This window comes from Helicoverpa armigera, chromosome 6, assembly GCF_030705265.1.
Source record: "Helicoverpa armigera isolate CAAS_96S chromosome 6, ASM3070526v1, whole genome shotgun sequence".
Lineage (NCBI taxonomy): Eukaryota > Metazoa > Arthropoda > Insecta > Lepidoptera > Noctuidae > Helicoverpa > Helicoverpa armigera.
The window spans coordinates 6,802,591-6,818,983 of NC_087125.1; the positions used below are offsets into that span (position 1 = coordinate 6,802,591).

The 16,393-nt window shown below is 36.7% G+C and overlaps 1 protein-coding gene across 1 annotated transcript; it reads right to left on the minus strand.

Annotated features, from left to right (window-relative positions):
- Window positions 1-6,992: 6,992 nt before the first annotated feature.
- LOC110371927 (uncharacterized) lies at window positions 6,993-10,366 on the minus strand. The gene is made up of 4 exons (XM_021328390.3): window positions 10,273-10,366; window positions 10,149-10,181; window positions 8,485-8,514; window positions 6,993-7,551 (listed from the first exon to the last, which is right to left on the minus strand). Exons 1-4 carry the CDS (start codon window positions 10,349-10,351, stop codon window positions 7,061-7,063), a joined length of 633 nt encoding a protein of 210 aa, XP_021184065.2. The 5' UTR covers window positions 10,352-10,366; the 3' UTR covers window positions 6,993-7,060.
- Window positions 10,367-16,393: the final 6,027 nt, after the last annotated feature.

Here is a 16,393-nt window from a genome sequence, read left to right on the forward strand (position 1 = left end):
AAGGCTGAGTATTTGGTATCTTCAAGTACTAGTAGTAGTTTCTACCGTATTTCTTACGGTTTCACCCTCATCCGGACATGGCTCCTGTCTCCGAATAAAATATTAAGCGTTGTCTTATGACACAAATAAGGTAGTTTTTAATTGTAATATTTTTAAAATAATTTTCAAAATCGGTTTGGTGCACTTCTGTGTAAAAAAATAGTTGCTACTTATGAATAGATAAGGTTTTAGGTACATTCTTCGACTTTCAAATTACTAATACATAGGTTCGATCGCACCGGTTTCACAACACACAGTACATAGCAGATTCATTTTAAGATTCCGTTTGAAAGTGTGACACGGGACGCATTTCTTTTGTGTCGTTCATCTTTCAAGCATAAGCAAGGAATCGTCCGACTTTATGGTGACTTGTAGATTTTGCATGCAATATCAAGTTTGGTGGTACAGGTTGGGCTTTCTTGGAAATATCATGCAAGATCTTGTAATTTATTCATCAATAGTAGTACGTTTTTTACATTTATGGTTTGAGTGCGAGATTGCCAGGTAGGCTTGAAGACTATACTTGTTTTTTTATCTTAAACTTAGAACGATGAAACACGTGAATTTTATACATACCTACATGTGTCAAAATCCCAAAATCCGAAATGTGACTCTATTTCCATTATGTGAATAACTCAGTAATCGATAGCTTTGAGCTGTTTGCATCAGTGAAAGAGCAGTGCCCACTTTTCGGTATCTTCTAGGGTTCTCATGAAACGATTGATGATACATTATACTAACACAGTTTTGTGATAAACAGATGGCATCCTGTATACGTGAATGCGATCCTTTCTGGTAGTTGCATGGTGAACATAGTAGCAGCTACCGATCATCGAGTGAAATATATAAATCGAGGCGTTATCATCTTCGGCGATCACCGCAGACGGCTGCGGCGGGCAACCGAGACGTGAAATAAATATCCATTTCCATACTCAAATGTAGGCAGAGCAGCGCGAGCGCCGCGGCCACCGCACCCGCCGCCGCCACCGCGCCCGCCGCCGACTGATCTATAACTCCTTATTATTATTTGAATGAGATCTATTGATCCGCGAGGTGTGGAACTCGCAATCCGCTCCGACGACGATCATTTTGTTCGGCTGGAACGACCGCTTTTGAACTAACTTGACGTCACAATGGCGGCCACTGACGGCAATGATTTAAAATCTGTTAACAGGACGGTTCTCTTTTTAACGATTGGTATACAATTTCCATAAAAGGTTTTCCAGATTATCTCTGTGTTCGAAATACATTTCACATAATAAGGCATAACATGTCACCGTGTGCAAATAGGTAACTGTCCCTCGGTCAGCTGTAATTCTAACGTAAGACAAATGCGAACAATGTTAATAAAAATTTTGTACCCTCACCTTCGCACCATGTAAGTGGTAAAATAACATAAACCTTCAGACAGTGTAATTCTTATATCTGTTTTTTAACAATGAACTTCTACTTTTTATTAAATATAAAGTTATTTTTACGCAGGCGACGGCATCAAGACGACATCAAGGCACCTAAGTACTTTTGATTAGAAACTTATTTTGATTTGGCTCTGCATTAAACTTAGCACTTAGTTTCAATCAAAACAGCAAGTGACCTTCGGCATAGTTAGTTGAAGGAGTGCTCGAGCCCGAGTGTCGGCAGTGTCGGCCCGTGCCAATCATCGGTGATAATATAATGGCTTCGGTGCAGGAAGCGCAGTTATTCGCAACGAGCATGGGGGCTTTTAATCAACACTTTATTGTTTAATGACCCCTCGTCCAAGTCTAAATTAAAAGGGTGACGGCTCAAACCCTATTGACGGATGCGTAATATGTGCGTGGAGTTGGCTGAATATTTGATGATAGATAATAACGGATCGAGTAAGTAACAATCTGCGGATGCTGATATAGAGTTTACCAGTTCATACAACAACTAGGTGACACCTTAGTAGCATCAGCTTTACTAAATGTTACACAGTAGAGTTTCTGCCGAGTAGTATTCCAGTCTGGATAACTACTTACAATGATATGAAGGTTTTTAACGTTTCGTGTATTTTCTAAGTTATCATATTCGCTTAACTAGCAAAAGGCCCATGGTTCAGCCCCGGACCAAATCAATTCCCTTTTTCTTCCGTTTTTGGTTTGGATCGGACTTGCGTTCACAAATCGGTATAAAATTACGTTTGTTTTTTATTGTTATGAATGCGATTTTGTTTAATGTTTCCTGAAGATAAAGGTTCGATCAGTCGACTGTACATATGTAATTAGTTAATATGAGTGCAGATTAAAGTAAGTACCTAGTACAAGTAACGCGAGGCGGGCGTCGCGTCGCGTGCTCCCCGCGGCTTTAAACGCACTGGCCACGAAAACTATGAACATATTCACATACAACTTGTACAATATACTCAATAATCCACTTGTAATAATAGCTACCTGGAAATAACAATTCACAACAGTAATGATGTCGATGAAGGAGGCTTATTTTGTATTAGGTATTGTACCCTAGCAGCGCTATCAAACTAGAGGATTTCCATCTCGGTTTTCCGAACAATTGACAAAACTACTTATCAGTGCGAAAGGTAACTTTCAACAACGCTTTCTCTTACGGAATTTTCTATTCAATTTTTTTTTTTATAAGTGTACCTACATAATAATTTTAGTCTCGCATTATTAATATATCAAACAGCTTCTCATAAATACTTATTGATTATTCAACCTAGAGTATAAGTTACACAAATAGTATTTCATGTGAACAACTCCACAGTTTTCAAGTATAGTATTAAAGGCATTTGATCCCTGACTTTTAATGCTTCACCCCCGGCATTAAAATTATGTGTATATTTGTATCACGCTCGCGATTGTAGGGCCTCAACGAGTCGTACACTGAGGGAAACGTACACCGCCCGTCAAGGTCTTCGCCATCCACTTAATGTATTATCATGTATCAAGTGAACTATACACGGCTCGTTCACTTCATCATTATCTACTTCGCTCAGATAAAACCGATACTCACTATCACCGAAACAAAACATTTATATTTAATAACAAAAATAGCAATCTGCCCTTGGCGTTAATTACTCGAAACCTGATATCACTCTCATTTTAATGACGAGCCCTAAATTATTGCGCTCTGCAAAATTCTTAATTATATCTCTTAAATTTCTAAGTAAAATTTAGCCTAGAGCGGCGACAGGACAGCAAAATGATATGTTTGTAAACAACGAAATTTTACCGTTAGGCGTTAATTAATACTTTGTGATAACAATCTGCTTACATGTCTGCATGAGCGCTGCGAACTATAGTCACGTTAACATTTATATCCTTAATCATAATTTTAACTGTTTTTTTTATTAGTCGGTATTTTGTTAATGTAGGTAGATGTTCGGTTTTTAATGGATTTATGCTCTGGGGCTTTACCATTACACAAGGAAGAATGTATACCTATAGCAGCAGAAAACTAAAAAGTGATAAAATGTTAACTAATAAAAATACTGCGTCGTTAAAATGATTGCGTCGGGCATTATAAGCCAGGAAATATTAATTATGCAGTTCATAAAAGTCACGTTAAACGCTTAGGTAATGTGTTAAAAGGAGCCCATCACCCCTCCAATTAGTCGGATAATGACAGTGTTCAAGTTATTAAATTAATAAGGGGAGGTCGGGTGACTCGGTGTGACTCGTGTCAGGTGGCCGACTCCTGCCTGCGTCAGACGCACTCACACACGCTACACGTTAATGCGTCAAACACCAACCAGAAATATAAGGAACAACCAAGAGTCCATCACAAAATTCTAATTCGCTAAAATAGCTCTTACGGGCCGAGTAATTACTGTAAAAGGTCTTAAGCATGAATGTTATGACGGCGCTTATGAAAAGTATTTCACTCCTAACATAACGAACAGCTTTTGAGAATTTGAATGCTCGCCACACAATAAATTTTAGGGCGAAAAGGTCTGTAGATATTTTTCGCATTAAGGTTTTTTTTGTTTCGTATTAGTCTAAATTATAGAAACGTATATTTACTTACTCGGATCCTTTTTGACATGATAATAATTCAGAGGGAAGAAGTCGAATTTAATAGCAAGTTAAATGATACGTGGTCTGATTGGAAAATGTAAGCTTATTCAGGTCGGTCGAGGCCTTCGCCCTCCCCAACCCTCCGCACGCCTGATTTGAAATGAATGGTAATAATGGCCGAGCATCCCGCTCGCATCGTTTTGTATGATTATTCCAGATTAATTATTTGTTGGAATTTTGCTGGCTAATTTTTTGGAACGAGATTTTTCCGCTTTGACTGACGTTTTAATTCTAACTCATCATGGGGGAGAAGATTCAATGTAGGTACTACCTATCCACAATAAGTTGGGAGGCCCATACCATTATTTGCACAGGTTGACATTCACTATATGACACGAATACATTTTCTTTATACTCATGATTAGCCAAAATATGTGAAAGCAGGATTACCTAGGTACGCCTACCGAGAAATCCGAGTTGGCGTTAATTACATGTTGGGAGTTCAAATGGAATGTTAATTAATATTTTTCATTATTTCACGATGTTACTTGAGAAATGTCAACGGGTTGTGATTCCCTCGAGGGATTCAAAATGTCTGTTTTTTTTTTCTAAAAAACCACGGTTACACGGTTTCGCAAAATAAAGGGTTGCGAGTTCATGACAGACGGACCGACAAAGTGATTGTATAGCTTTTGCCCCTTGGAGGTACGGAGCTCTAAAAACCATATACATATACATAGGTACGCTATAAAGCACAGTTTAAATACAAAATGTTAAAACTCATTCAAATAGTAACATTGTCTTAATTTCTTCAGTTTCACGACACGTTTACATACTCAATTCGACGTTTGTTGAGCAAAAATAATGAAGTCTATCAAATGACAGAAGAAGTCAACATCTACGCAATTTACGTAGATATGTTTCTCAAACTTGTGGTCAACTCAAATTCAAAAAGAAAACTGCTCCAGAAAAATGAAGGGGCTGATAAATTAATGTGAAAAACAGAAAACTAAAAATACCTTATTAACAAAGCCATTTTCTTCATTTATCGTATTTTCTGCTTTGTTGTACATTTGACAAATGAATCTAGTTCGTATCAAACAACACAAGGTGCTATTTTTGTTCAGCAAGAGAACAAGGTTTGTGCTCTCCTCTGGACTCTCCCAAGGGGCCTGAGCTGGCACATTCTGACGACTGAACTAAGTAGAAAGATAGAACAGAATTAAGCCGGCCAATTATCCCGTATTGGATTTATTGGTAATCTCTGCACGAATGTGCGCGAGGGTGCGAAGCGAACCAACTTTTGATGATGCCTCCATCGGCATTATGAACAAAGTTGTTGCAATTTTTATGTTGGTGGATTTATTGTTTGCCTTCCTCTCTTGTTTCGCCCTCAGTTGTGTGCCGATAGATAAAGGAGATCCCAAAAGCGTTTTACTACGGATAAATCAATCTCCAATCACAGTATACAGATTCGGATTAGAAGACTTGTAGTATTAATAACTTTATCTTTGTTTATTCTGGAGAGTACGGCAATCAAAATAATCAGTTCTTGTAGGTAATGTTATGCAGTTGTACATAAGTTATTTATTCATATTTAGTATTAGTATTCTAGGCAAACATTACTATTATTTCCAGCAATATTATTGCGTTGTGAAAATGACATGAAATCTAACAAAAAACATTACTTGAATGCCGGTTTTGCCTGCAAGACATACACAGTGGTAGTTACACCCTCGTCCCAAAAGTCCCCTGAATGACGTAGTACGCATATTTAACAGAAAAACTGTCAATCCACATAAAAGAAATTGATATATCGATATAAAAGCAAAAATATGTATGTTCTCAGTGTATTAGTAAAAAAAATCCAAGCGATACGTCATAGACGTGACGTTCAAGCATTGCCTCTTGGGTATTGCATAAAAAGTCTGCTACTCAACCCTGTATTTGTTGCTAGGTAAAATATCTAGATAATACAAAGCTTTTGAATAGGATTTCGATCACGCGTAGTAAAACCGAGTGTATTCGAGCTACAAATTCCAAGCGGCAAAATTCTGTCCCTCGGTTTTAATTTTCATCTTTTCTTAGAGAATTTTCAATTGTTTGCTAGTCCGAGCGGTGTGGTGCGGAGAAACTTAGCAGAAAATCCGCTGTAACTGTAACTCTATGCTAGCTGTGTGCAGCTAGTGTTCATCCTTAGTTTGGATGCATCAGTTTTATTTTTCAGTCGTTACCTTTTTTGTTAAATCTAATATCTTTTCCAAAATATGTATATGTCGCAGGGATATGATAAAACCGGGGGTTTGATCAAATGACGGAGGATGTTAAAAAAACAACACGATTTTATCTTTTCCCTAAACAAATCTAGTGAATTGAACAAATCCCTAAATTGGTTCAGTGAAATGACAAAAAACATGTCAGTTCGTGTTTGGATCGCGCTTGCAAACACTAGGCAAGCCGTAGGTGTCTGTCACGCACGATGCAAAATGAATAGATGTGCCTGTAAGAAAAATAATGTTTTATGTAATTCACGATACCACAAATCAGCTACATGTTTTAATAAGTAATTATTACAAATAGGCATATCATACGCAACTAAAATATTTTTTACTTTTTAAAGAAATTTTTGTTCATTCTTTAAAAAAAATTGTTATGAGTAATGGTGATTTTTATATAAATATTTCCTTGTATTACACACACCTGATTATCATAATTATGTAGGTATATCTTACCTTAAGGATTTGTTCAATTCACTAGATTTGTTTAGGGAAAAGATAAAATGGTGTTGTTATTTTAACATCCTCCGTGATTTGGTCAAATCCCTTAGGGAATTGATCAAATCCCCGTTTTTATCATATCCCTGCGACATATATATCATTAAAGGAGAAAACTAGTTTTTAACAGTTCTTTTTATAGGCACTGAAAAATGTAATAAAAAAAGTTAATTATTTAGTTTTGTTTACTTTCTTTGCCATACATATTAATGACAATAAAAACGCACTTGTGCTTAACTTATAAAACCTACATCATTGTTGGTCATCTGCCTCTGTTTCTTCTGTCTCTGCTTCTCCTGTCACTTCAGGTTCATTTGTCTCAGTTGAATCAGTTGTGCTGTTATCCTCAGTTATGTTCCCAGGTGACAAAGTATCATTAGCGGTAGTGTTGTATGATTCTTGGTCCATTATCTCCTGTGTATTGTTAGCTCCTGTTTCATTACACGGTTGCTTTAAAATGTCAATTTGTTCCTCCTGGTCGTCCACTTGTGCTAAAGGAACAGGATTAGGGTTTGCCCAGAATGGTGTCTTCGTTGTTGGCATCTTCCATTTGTTGATTGGTCTTGGGAAATATTTTTGCTTATTTTTATCCTTGTAACATTTACAAAAGCAATCCTTATTAGAACGAGCAATGTCGTAACCCTTTGATAAGCACAAATGTATACAAGCGTAAGCTCTCTCAAATTTTTTACATTTCTGTGTGTCGTGGAAGCCATAACGAAGTATCTTTGTTATGTTGATGTCTGGAAAAAATAACGATCTGGCCATTTTCTTCAGAAATAATTGATAGAAGGATATATCAGAAAAAATAACCTCGAGAAACGACGTCTCGTAAATCATCACCCTATGTTTTTCCCAACAATATTGATGTCGGCTTCCAGTCTAACTGGATGAGGTGCAAACTCTTCCACCACCATCTTCACTAGCGTGATTTCTACTAAGAAGGAGGCATCGGAGCTCGGACCAGGAGCGGGCGCTAAATGTTGCCACGAGGACACGTTCTTACTCCTTCGAATAAGAACACGCCTCCACATTGCACTCCACCGTGTCCGCTAGGCCATTGCACAGTGGTGACACCCGGGCGCCACCTCCCGCTCGATCCGATATCTTACGTCGGACCTATCTTACGTCCCGAAAAAACCCATGTCCGGTGAAAATCATCATCATCATCTCAGCTATAGGACGTCCACTGCTGAACATAGTCCTCCCCCTTAGATGACAACATGTACCGCTTGGAAGCGACCTGCATCCAGCGTCTTCCGACAACCTTCAGAAGGTCGTCTGTTCATCTTGTTGGTGGGGCCATTGCCACTTTAGCTTCCTAATCCGGTGGGCTATAGCTGAACCGTAGATCCGTAGACGAACTAAAGTAGCCGATATATCGGATCTCCTCATTTCGGATTCGATCACGTAGAGAAACACCGAGCATAGCCCTCTCCATAGCTCCGTTGAGCGACTTTGAGCTTTGAGATGAGGCCGATAGTGAAAGACCCGTTGAAAATAGAGTGGCAGAAATAGAGGACACCATGATTCCTCGCGAGTCATCAGTCAAGGATTGCGATAGTCGGTCCCTTCAAGCTAAGGACCCTTTCGAACAAAACAATTGTTAATGAAGTAGGCGCACTTCTTGGCGAACTGTTTGCTAAACCAGTAAAGATATGTACAGTTAAACTTACCATTCATAATAGTCGCATTTGGAAACGTAACTGAAAAAGAAATAATTTTTATTTTCCCTTTTTTTCATTGCAATAGGTACTATATGTATGTTTAATTATATACATATACATACTAGCTGTTACACGAGGTTTCATCGTATGATACACTGTTTTGCAAAAAAGCGGGCTCCTATGCGAAATCTTGGTTTAAAGGACTTTGGATGCTCCTCTAAATTGTGTTTATTTATGAAAAAAGGATATTTTAAAGCGCGTGGGTACAATATCTAAACATTAGAACGCTTTACACAAAAATGCGAAACTCTTAACATTGCCATCAATCATCAGTATACACCATTAAGAGTTTTTGCACATAGTTTTTCAAAAATGTTTTGATATCACAGAAAGGTACATTAATCATTTAGCAAAACTGCATTATCAGTTTTCTAAAAATCACGTCAAAAACTTTTCAAAACGTCCACGAACTTTCTACCTGAATTAGTCCAATACGATGTTCAACCACTTTCTTAGCAATTCTACAAAATTCAGAATACACTCTCACGCATGCTTGGTTAACCTTTTTGATGCTAGCAACATGCTACAGTCATTAAAATCCTTTGAAATACACGTAAAGTCCTTTAAACCAAGATTTCGCATAGGTGCCCGCTTTTTTGCAAAATAGTTTATTAATCAGTATAGATATATAAAGAGGAAAGATTTTATTGTTTGTTTGTTTGCATCGAATAGGCTCCGGATCTACTGAACTGACTTGAATAATTCTTTCACTATTAGGAATAGCTACCCTCTCTAAGCTGAACACGGGCTATGTTTTCTCCGATTACGGGAAAAAGTTGTCCGGGGCGCGGGTGATTAGTCAAACACCAACTTAGAAAACGCGGCCAAATAAAAAAGTTAAGTATCAGGTCAGCTTAAATCACCTGAGTACCTATATACTTTATATAGCAAACACGGGATGTCGATGCAACTACTCACCATGTACTATGTAACTTACATGAGTATGCTAATCGCCGAGTGTAGACGCTACTGTACACTATTTAGAAAAAGACTGACTACAAACGTTTATATATTATTATTAAACACTCTCATATTAGCTTCACTTGTAATGTATATAAGAACTGACTTGCCAAATACGGACCCCTGCTACTTATGCCACCTTTTCCATGTATAAATTAAGAGCGGTAGGTACCTACTACAAATAATATTGTTTCTGAGAATTATGAGTTCGACTGCACTTTTTATTTTTTCTTAAAAAATAAATAAGTATGAACGAATTATCCACCTACTTCACATTTTTGATGGGTTCGATTCGCCCACAGTATGTATATGTAATAACATTCGTGCGAGTTGCCTACACAGTTATTATTTTATTTTTTTAAGTCGCTTTTGGCACTTTCGTGCTGCACTAATAAATCCACATTTTATAATTAAAATGAATCATCTTTGTATTATTAAAATGAATTTTAGTTGTAAGTTTTATTTTATTTTGCTGTGCCCTACAGGGTCCACAATTGTACCTAGCTCTAAGCCAAATTATACCACCTACCTACTTTATACACCTACTTTATACATTGTGGAATGTAAATAAATAATATGAAATATGAATCATGTTTGCATATTTGTATTTGTAGTTTTCTTAGCTTGTAAACATGTATAAAACGGGTACTTACAATCCTCAAGAGTCCCAAGTGGAAGTATTGCAACTGGAAATTAAAACATATCATGGTGTGAGTATTATTTTTATTTTATTATAGAGGTGTGTTGATGTGCTAGCGTCTGTACTCCCGCACTTACCATCGGATGTTTCTCCAATAACTGATATTATAGAACATCTTGTAAGCATAAAAGACAACAACAATAGGAGTTCATTCATATCTACGCTATACAGTAATATTGATAGTTGATCAACTAATTACATATTCAAATTATTCAGTATTTAATTACAAGAGTAATTAGAGAATAATGAACTGCATCCGTAATTGAATAATAAACATTTTATACAAGATTACGATGCTTAATCAGTTAATTATTTTTTTATACCCACAGAGAAAGGAAAGATGAGCGGAGATGCCATAAGGCGTACGGTCAGGTGCGTGACCAGGACGATGGGCGTTTTGTTACCCTATCCAACAGTGTTGATTATAGTACCACTAGCTTTTGCCCGCAACTTCGTTCGCGTGGAATAGTGACTACCAGCAGATTTTTGATTTGACCAAAAGATGGCGCTATATGTCCGGAATAATTTTATTTTTATTTTTTTTTGTAATCAAAACTATCCTATGTCCTTTCTCAAGTTTCAAACTATGTCTGTACCAAATTTCACACAAATCGGTTCAGTAGTTTAGGCGTGAAGAAAAGACAGACAGACAGACAGACAGACAGACAGACAGAGTTACTTTCGCATTTATAATATTAGTTTGGATTGCGTAGGTCTTGGCAAGGCAAAAAATGTTTAGGTACTATGACGACTAGTCCCAAATCCTTGTCCATTTCGTGTGACAACGACGAATAGAATGTGGAATGTTCATAAATCATCAACATAGTTCATAAATTAAAACTGGTAAAGTAACTTGTCGTGTGTTGTATTATTAACATCCAGCATCAGTCTTATCATTGAGGTTTATAAGTCTGGAGACCAAACGACCTTGGACCACATTGAGTATCTGAAAATTCGCAGATGATGTTAATCTTGCTCCCCAAGAGGTGCTAAGATGAATATTGATGAATTTCTTCTAAAAAAAGACGAATAAAAATGTTTGAACTTTTCTCAATCCAGATGGCGATTGTGTTTTCTTAGTATGACTACTATTACAACCTTTAGATTATAATAGAACTAGCTTCTGCCAACGGTTTCACCCGCATCCCGTGGGAACTACTCCCCGTACCGGGATAAAAAGTAGCCTATAGCCTTCCTCGATAAATGGGCTATCTAACACTGAAAGAAATTTTCAAATCGGACCAGTAGTTCCTGAGATTAGCGCTTTCAAACAAACAAACAAACTCTTCAGCTTTATAATATTAGTATAGATGTATCTCAAACAATATAGGATGTCTATTAACTGAGTTTAAAATTATTGCACCGCCAACATACGCCTCTTAATGAATTTGCCTATATGGATGACATACTTATGTCGATTTAATTTTTATCGTTACTCGAATCGGACAGCTAATTGAAGCAAGCCCCATCGTTTTTATTATCTTCGCGTAAACGCCTTTCCAATGATAAATCATACGTAACTGTTCGAGCAGGTACCAAATACCATACAGCTTGCCCATTGTCCTTTATCTGAGATTTCTTCACCTATCTGTTTCAATTGGTTAGAAAACAGACATGCCGATTCCTCTTTCGAAATTATATTGAAAAAATCTCTGCTGTATAATGTGCACACTGGTCTCAGTTTTCTGTTCATATACATTATGAAGTTTTCACCACATCTCAGCAGAACTCGTACAAGTAATAATATGTAGCATTGCCTCTTCTGACATTCGTGTTACCAGTAATGTTTGCGCTTTGGCATCTTTAGATTACCATGCCGGTATCTCACTGGACACTTCGGGCTTCACTTGTTTTCCTTCCACAATGTTTAACCATCCATGGCCCCTCAACTGTATTGTTATTTGGAATTTCCGTGTATTCCAATTTCTGGCACCTTCTAACTTGATCACATTGACGTTATTATTCATAACGTCTTTCATCTTTTTAACCTTGTCCTCTTCCAACTTCTCGATGATGTTCCGCAGTGCCCGAGCCCGAGACTTTTTCCTTCTCGTCCATTTTGCTGCCACCGTAAATACCTAACATCAATCTATATTAAGCTGTTATGTGCCTGGGCCAACCTGATATTGTTGAAATTAAACAATTTGAACTTCTATGTTTAACTCACAAAATCTTTTATTTTCGAATAAACTCAAAGCATAATTATATAGATTATATCTGTTTTCCGAGGTCCCCACCCTCGTACTGTGAATTTTCCAAAACGGTTTACTAGATCCAGATATTTCCTAAACGTCACCAACTTTACTTGTTAAATATAGATGTAACGGGCAACGTGATTAACTGGGCATTATTAATAAAGACCAGCCATTATTAATAATGTCCCAGAGCGATAGTCAAAGTGATTAAATTATCGCTTCAATAAGTCAGTATTTGAGATAGTTAAAAGTTCATTTTAATTGACGATGTTCCAAGAGTTGATATTACTCTTCGATGTTCATGGACAGCTGGGACCTACAGTTTAACGGGTTTCTCCAAAACAAAGCCACATTGGTACTTGCCTGATCTGGAATCGACCCCAAGCACTCATACTTGAGAGGTTAGTTCTTTACCTACTAGGCCACCACGACTTAACGATTTTTTATCTAAACAATAGTTTACTTTTATTTTTATATACCTAAATAAAAGTAGGTAACCAATGATGTTATTAGGCACACTTTTAACTGTTTATTTTTTAACAACTATGTTCAATAGGTTATTTTTTGCTAACTTTTCATGAAAAGTTTATAAATTAAGTTTTATTTAATAAAATAAAACTCTACAGTTCACCTATTTTATTACTTTGCCCAGGACATGATGGGCATTATTCATAATGACCGGGAAAAGTGATTAATCATGCTGTACTAATCATATTGCCTAATTGACTCGCATTATAAATATGTCAAAATGCCCATAACATAGATCGCCACACATCAACAACGCAACCTTGATGGGTCAACCTGTGCGGCTGATTAGTAGTAATTCGCTAGCTCCACAATATATCGCATATTTATTATAATGTCATGTCAAAGAATAGACCCACGGTATGTGTAGTATTTTGGCAATAATATATTGCCCACGCAGACGAAGTCGCGGGCAACAGCTAGTGTTAAATACAACACATTTAATAAATATATAAGTTTGTTCAACATCTAAATATTAATTGTTCAACTTGTTGTTTAAATGTGTAGAAGTGTGCCCAGTTGGATATTAAATAAAATGCTTGACGACACTTAAGTTATTTATTTTACTTTACACAGCACTGCAGTTCACCAATACGGTATTGTTACAGACACTTAAGTTCTCCAAAATATGATATAGTTTCAGACTCGAGCAAAGCGGGCACGGCCGTACCATCTTTTCTCGAAGCGTTTCGCGGCTATTTCACCCCTGTATCTTCCATGTGAACAAAGCTAAGAGTTTAGGTTTTCGATGACCAAGAGAAAGTATTAGAATAAGCTCGGTCTCAAAATTACAAGACATTTGAATAAATAGTTTACGATTTATGAGCGATCAAAGTTACGCCATTTGTCACTCACTGACTCAGTCACTGACCGATCATCAAAAATCTAAATTTTGTAATATTTGTAGGTAGTATTTGTAGTTGCGCTCATGGCCAAGTCAATATTATCTAGACACACGGCAGTGTTCCGCCAAGTTCGAGCAAAAAAAGCGACACACTGGCCGTGGGTTATATTACACGAACCATTTCGGGCCAAATTCGACCCCCCTATAACTCAAAATCTATTTTATTTACGCATATCAAATTTCTGGTATCTGTTGAGACCCCCTCACTTATCTAAAATAAAAAAATTCATTAATATACCTATTGTAGGTCTTGAGATATTGACATCAGAAAATCGCTATTTTTACTATACACTCACTGACTGACTCACTCACTCATCAAAAACCTAGACCACTTCCAATGGTCGTATTGACTTGAAATTTGGCATAGAGGTAGGTTTTTATGTCAAGGTAAAGGGAAAAATCTGAAAATGGCCAAGTGTAAGTCGGTTTCAAAATAATGAAGGTGTAAAATACTCAATGTAAAATACCCCTAAGGAACTAAAACGAACTAAATTTATCTATATTGATATAATATATCTTCAAATGGTCGTACCGATCTGAAATTCGTTACAAAGGTTTGTTTTTAGTCAAAGTAAAATTCTGAAAACGGCCAAGTGTGAGTCACTTTCGAAAATAACGAATATGTAACTTCGATCCACGAACATAATATATGATAACATGTCATGTCAGTCAGTTGGTAAATCTAGTCCATTTAGTTAACCTAGTTCATTTCTTTGTAAGAAGTATAGTGCATATTCAAAAATCTGAAAGATAGTATATATGAGACATTTCCATAACTAACTTAATCATAAGAAAAAAATAAAATAAACAACCTTACAAAAATAAATGAAATCCCACCCAAAACAAAAATGTGAAAGGCTGCCAAGTTCGATAATATGGAAATCCTTCACCTATAAAAGAAGTGAGATCTGAATAAGTACCAAGTTCCATACACATGCCGCAGTTTAAAAAAGTTATTTTTTAATAATGTTACTTGGCAAGTTTTAATAGAAAATTAAATACTTGATTCATAGCGTTTACTAGGTTTACAACAAGGTGTGAGAAAACTTGCCAAGTAACATCATTAAAAAGTAACTATTTTTAACTGCGGTATGTGTATGGAACTTGGTACTTATTCAGATCTCACTTCTTTTATAGGTGAAGGATTTCCATATTATCGAACTTGGCAGCCTTTCACATTTTTGTTTTGGGTGGGATTGTAATGTGAACGAAAGTATTGATATAGTCACAAAATATTGATTTATTATTATCTACAAATAAAGTCCTGTTGACTTGGCTTCTATGCGATCTCAAAACTTTTTACGGTGAGGGAATTGCGTAGAGGATTGTTTTTTTTTTTACATTTAATGTTTTTGGTGGGATAGTAATTTAGAAACGACAATTAGGAACGACGATCTCAACCAGACTGAAGTATAGGATCGGGAATAATGCACGCGACACCTAACTATGTACGTGCACTTACATAGCTACGTAAGTGTGTGTGTCTACAAAATGAGATATAACAAACATAAAAACGCCCATATATTTTTCATAAATTGTCTTAATTTTATTTTAGATTCCTCAATCAGATACGAGGACATCCAAAAACTGTGGCGCCAAAGATCAATTAGTTCCGAGTAATAAACAAAAGCAAATACGTCCGTTATGAAAAGAATTCGCCTGCCGCCGAATTTCTTCTACCACATCAATCAAAATCATACTGCTAATTAAATCATCATTTGGGTGGCCATAGAGAAGTTACTTCTTAGAAATTCGTCTCCGAACCTTTGCCCAAAGTCGTCCCACTCCGATGTCATTATCACATTCCTGATTTATTAATTAGGTCCTGAATGCCATTGATACAAATAAGATTACATAGTTTTACTTTCGAACTATCCATCCGACAAAGCACAAATATAATAAGCAACAGCTATGCTAAAGTAGTGGTGGCCTATTGGGTAAAGAAACAACCTCTCAAGTGTGTGTGCAACTTTTGCAACTTTTTAAAGTTTGTACATACTTTCTTAATATATCTTGCTACTACAATGACTGTGTTTAGGAGAGACTGTAGGTCTCGGCTGTCTTTGAACATCTTTGGCAGTCGCTACGGATAGTCAGAAGCCAGTAAGTCTGATAACCAGTCTACCAAGGGGTATTGGGTTGCCCGGGTAAGTGGGTTGAGGTGGTCACATAGTTATTCAGTCCTTGTAAATTCTTGTACTCCGCTGCATTAGGTGAGAAGGCTTGGAAGGTGAGGCATGCTACAGTCAAGATTAATATCCCGTTATGAACAAAATTATGTAGTCGGTCAAAGTTGGAATAGAGTATTGCCACGTTGTGTGAAGATGCCATCTATCTCTGTGAATAGGTGAAGCCGTTCTTGTCAACAAGCTTAACAAATTTACTTTCACATGAATCATATTAGTGAGGATACTTTTTTGGTAAGAATTTATAAAACAAACATAGCGAATATTTGAGTTTATATCATTAGGTTGATACTTAAAGTACTCTTATCGCCGGAAGTCTTTAAATACGCCATTTAAAAACTTCCGGTAAATAGAGTTCTTGAGAACCCTTGAGAGTGCCTACTTAATA

Bases quoted from the DNA above. Each gene is read 5' to 3' on its own strand.
- LOC110371927 (XM_021328390.3), bottom strand. From the start codon at position 10,351: ATGAATGAACTCCTATTGTTGTTGTCTTTTATGCTTACAAGATGTTCT. The intron at 10,182-10,272 runs GTAAGTGCGGGA...TTTAATTTCCAG, and splicing joins TATTGGAGAAACATCCGATG to TTGCAATACTTCCACTTGGG. The intron at 7,552-8,484 runs GTAAGTTTAACT...TATTTTTTCCAG, and splicing joins AAATGCGACTATTATGAATG to ACATCAACATAACAAAGATA.